The following is a 3486-nucleotide window of genomic DNA, read 5'->3' as shown; positions in this document are numbered from 1 at the left end:
CTAAGGTGGGAGGAAGGCTGGGCTGAGCCTGGAACAAAGTGCTTGGAGGAAAGAAAGCAGGGGAGGCTTCCAGGAGGCAGGCTCCGAGCTGAGAAGCAGAGGATGCTGAGGATTCTCCAGACGGACTTCACCGCCGCCTCAGCTGCTTTGATGGGTCTGGAGTTCCCTCATCTCTTCCCACGTTCAAAACCTCTTCTTGTCTCCTGGAACAGTTCTCTGTATTTTTTTTTTTCTTTTTAAATTAATTAATTTTGTGAGTTTGGGGAAAGAGATACCTAATCTCACCACCCCAAGGTACTTGAGAAAGTATTGGACAGGATGGTTGCAGGAGAAACATGGTATTTCGAGAGAGTTTTTTTTTTTTTTTTAATGTTTATTTATTTTTGAGAGAGAGAAAGAGACAGAGAAAGAACAGGGGAGGGGCATAAAGAGAAGGAGACACAGAATCTGAAGCAGCTCCAGGCTCTGAACTGTCAGCACAGAGCCTGACACAGGGCTCGAATCCACGAACTGTGAGATCATGACCTGAGCCGAAGCCTGATGCTTTACTGACTGAGCCAGGCGCCCCAAGAGTCTTAATTTGAGGGGTTAATGGTGAGCCCCTCCTCACTCACAGGCCTAGCAGAGGCAAGAAGGGGGATACCCAGGGGGCAGGGGCTCAGACACACAGTGCCTGAAGGTGCCACATGTCCTCATGTGTGTGTTTTCCCAGTGATGCCCCAGAAAAGCCTGCTCTGAACTTCAGTCCAAGAGCAATGCCTGGGAGAAGGGTGCAGAGCTGACACTGTCCCTTTCACCCAGAAGTTACAGAGACGGTGGCCCGGGCATCCAGACGCCCATGACTACCGATAAACCCAGTATACTTCCCTTTCCAAGTTTTACTCCCCTTTGGTAGTGACCATGGTGACCTTTAGCTGAGCATTCACACACGTAAGACATTGTGCTCGGGGCTCAAGGACAGCTCCCAATGATTTGCACGGCAACCCATTACAAAGAGGAGAAACTGAGTCCTAGAGAAGTACTAGACCCGGCCAGGGTCCCATGGCCAATTCCAGAGCTGGGCTTTGACCTCAGACCTGCCTAACCCAGAGCCCAGGCACTTAACCTTCACCTTGCCGTGTCCACATTGCTCACCTCCGTTAGCATCACGAGGCCCAGGAAGTAGGAGACGATGGACAGAGCCAGGATGAGCAGCTCCCGCCGGTAGCCCCTCCGGAAGACCTTGGGGTACATGTCCACCACGGCGGTCACGAGGCTTTCCACGCACACAAACTGCACAGGGCAGAGAGGAGGGTGTCAAGCCCGGGAGAAAGTCGGTTCTTAGCGGCCCTGGCCCAGGACAAGTGCAAGTCGTCTAACCCCTGGGCCTCCCGCCCACTGGCCAGACCTTCCTCCCCATGCTCACGCTGACGGAGGGCCCGGGAGTGACAGCAATCCCAGCGCTTACAGGACTCCAGCAAGCCCACGGAACAGGTGGGGCCCTGAGGCTCAGAGAGGGGAAGTAACCTGCCCAAGGTCACTCAGCAAGGGGGTGGCAGAGGCAGGACTTGAACTGGGGTCTCCTGACTCCAGCGCTAGAACTCCTTCTCCCCCATGCTTCGCGTCATGTGCCTACGTGCTGGGCGCTGTTCTGGGGCCGACTGCTTAAATGAGACGCGATCTGGGAGGCAGGATGGGCATCTCTGAAACTGTCCTGAGAGCCGAGTGCTCTGGTCAGTCTCTGCAGGCAGGGCTTGATTTCCTCATTCTCCAGGACTGTGACAGCCCCTCCGTCCTTTGCTTCTGCTGGACAAATACCCCTCGGATGGATGGAGAGCAGTCCGAGGTTGTGTTTCTGCTGTGGGAGTGTCTGGGCCCGGCCAGGCTCAAGACAGCACGGCTTCAGCCACTGTCTGTGTCCCACCAGGCTGAGACGGGGCCAGACACGCGGCATCGGAGCATCAACGCCCAGGCCGGACATCCCAACACGCCAGTCACCCTCTTCTCTGGGCGCTTCCAGCACTGTGGGCAGATCTGCATAAGCTTTTTCCTGACTGCTCCTTCTTGCCCCCAGCTCAGGCAGAACAGACCCTTCCTCTCCTCTATCCCAGGCCACCCCCTGCCTCACCTCAGGGGGCCCGTGCTTGCTTATATCTGTCTCCTTACAAGGGGGGGCTCTGGAGGGCAGGGGCCACATTGTTTTCATCTCTTTCCAGTGGCACAGAGGAGATGCCTCAGAAAAGGTTGGTAAGTTAATAATAAGAAGAAATCATGGCAAATGCATGGTACTCATGGTGAGCCAGGCTCTGTTCTAAGCACTTAACAGATACTAATTTACTTCATGTAAATTATTATTATCCCTGTTTCATAAGGGAGGACATGGAAGCATAGGGGTGGGCCACCTGCCTGCGGTCACACAGGTGTTCAGTAACATAGCCTGGGTGGGAAGCAGGCCATCGTGTCCTAGAGACTGGGCTTTGACCGCCGAGCTGGCGTGCCAGGAAGGAGGGCGGTAAAAGGAGTGACGAATCCTTTGGCTGGTCACCATGTGGAGACGTTCCCTTCCCTGAGGCCATTTCTTGGCCCCAGATCCTTTCTACTGTTCGTTTGTACCTCCTCAGCAAAGGTATTTCCAACTTCACTGTGCCAGGGACTGAAGCACAGAGAGGTCAAGTGACTAGCCTGGAGGTAACACAGCTGGTGAGCACTGCGGAACTGTGGCCCAGGCTCTGGGCTACCCTGTGTCTACAGGAAGGCTGGCTGCACTCATCCTTTCTCCAGGGTCCCCAGGGAAGGAAGGAGATGCAGTTCAGGGAAGGCTGTCTATCCAGGACCCAAATTGAAGAGACGTCAGGGCATGTGGGCTAAGAGGCACAAAGACCTGGGTGCATGTCCCGGCAAGTCACTCAGCCTCAGTTTCTTCACCTGCAAAATGGGGATGACAAAGGGCCCTCGGGGCATGTGGTTACTGTGATAAGGAACAGAGGATGTGGCCCAGGCACAGGGCACACACGCGGGCGGGGAGCAGAGCGCCGTCTGCCCGCTGGGCCCCCAGGTCTCCCTTGCTAACGGAGCCTCTCAGCCCACATGCTGGCTCCGCTCAGCACCCCCAGGGACTCAGAGCCGAGGGCCCGGGCCCACGCCCCCTGCAGGGCAGTCAGGGTCACACACAAGCGGCCAGCCCCTCCCAGGCCTCGGCCCTCAGCAACAGAAGGGAAGCAACTTAGCAGTTTCTGAGGACTCAGCCAGGGGAGGAAACTGGACTTGGCTGGGTTCGCAGACACCCCGGCCGTGACGTGTGGGTGCTAAGTGACGTGCACAAGGCGGGGGATGGGGGGCAGCACCTTGCTGACGGGCTGTGACAGCAGAGCCACCAGCCTTGGGAAGAAGATGTTCACTGGGGCTCCCAGGAAAGCCCGCTGTGCAGCAACAGCAGGGAAAAGGGCAGATGTGGGAGAGTGGAGAGTAACCAGGGGCCACGGCGGAGGGGGGGGGTGTGGGGGGGAG

At 56.7% G+C, this 3486-nt stretch overlaps 1 protein-coding gene across 2 annotated transcripts in view; it reads right to left on the bottom strand.

Moving 5' to 3' along the window:
• The window catches only part of SLC6A11 (solute carrier family 6 member 11), a 128553-nt gene that overhangs the window by 8586 nt on the left and 116481 nt on the right, over nt 1–3486 (bottom strand). For both annotated transcript variants that reach the window (XM_077751504.1, XM_077751505.1), the window contains one exon: nt 1135–1272. In XM_077751504.1, coding sequence (XP_077607630.1) covers nt 1135–1272 — 138 coding nt within the window. The remainder of the gene's footprint in view (nt 1–1134; nt 1273–3486) is intronic.

This window comes from Crocuta crocuta, unplaced genomic scaffold (assembly GCF_008692635.1).
Source record: "Crocuta crocuta isolate KB4526 unplaced genomic scaffold, BGI_CrCroc_1.0 scaffold69, whole genome shotgun sequence".
Classification (NCBI taxonomy): Eukaryota; Metazoa; Chordata; class Mammalia; order Carnivora; family Hyaenidae; genus Crocuta; species Crocuta crocuta.
Note: the sequence above shows the minus strand (reverse complement) of the source record. Positions and strands in the feature narration are given on the sequence as shown.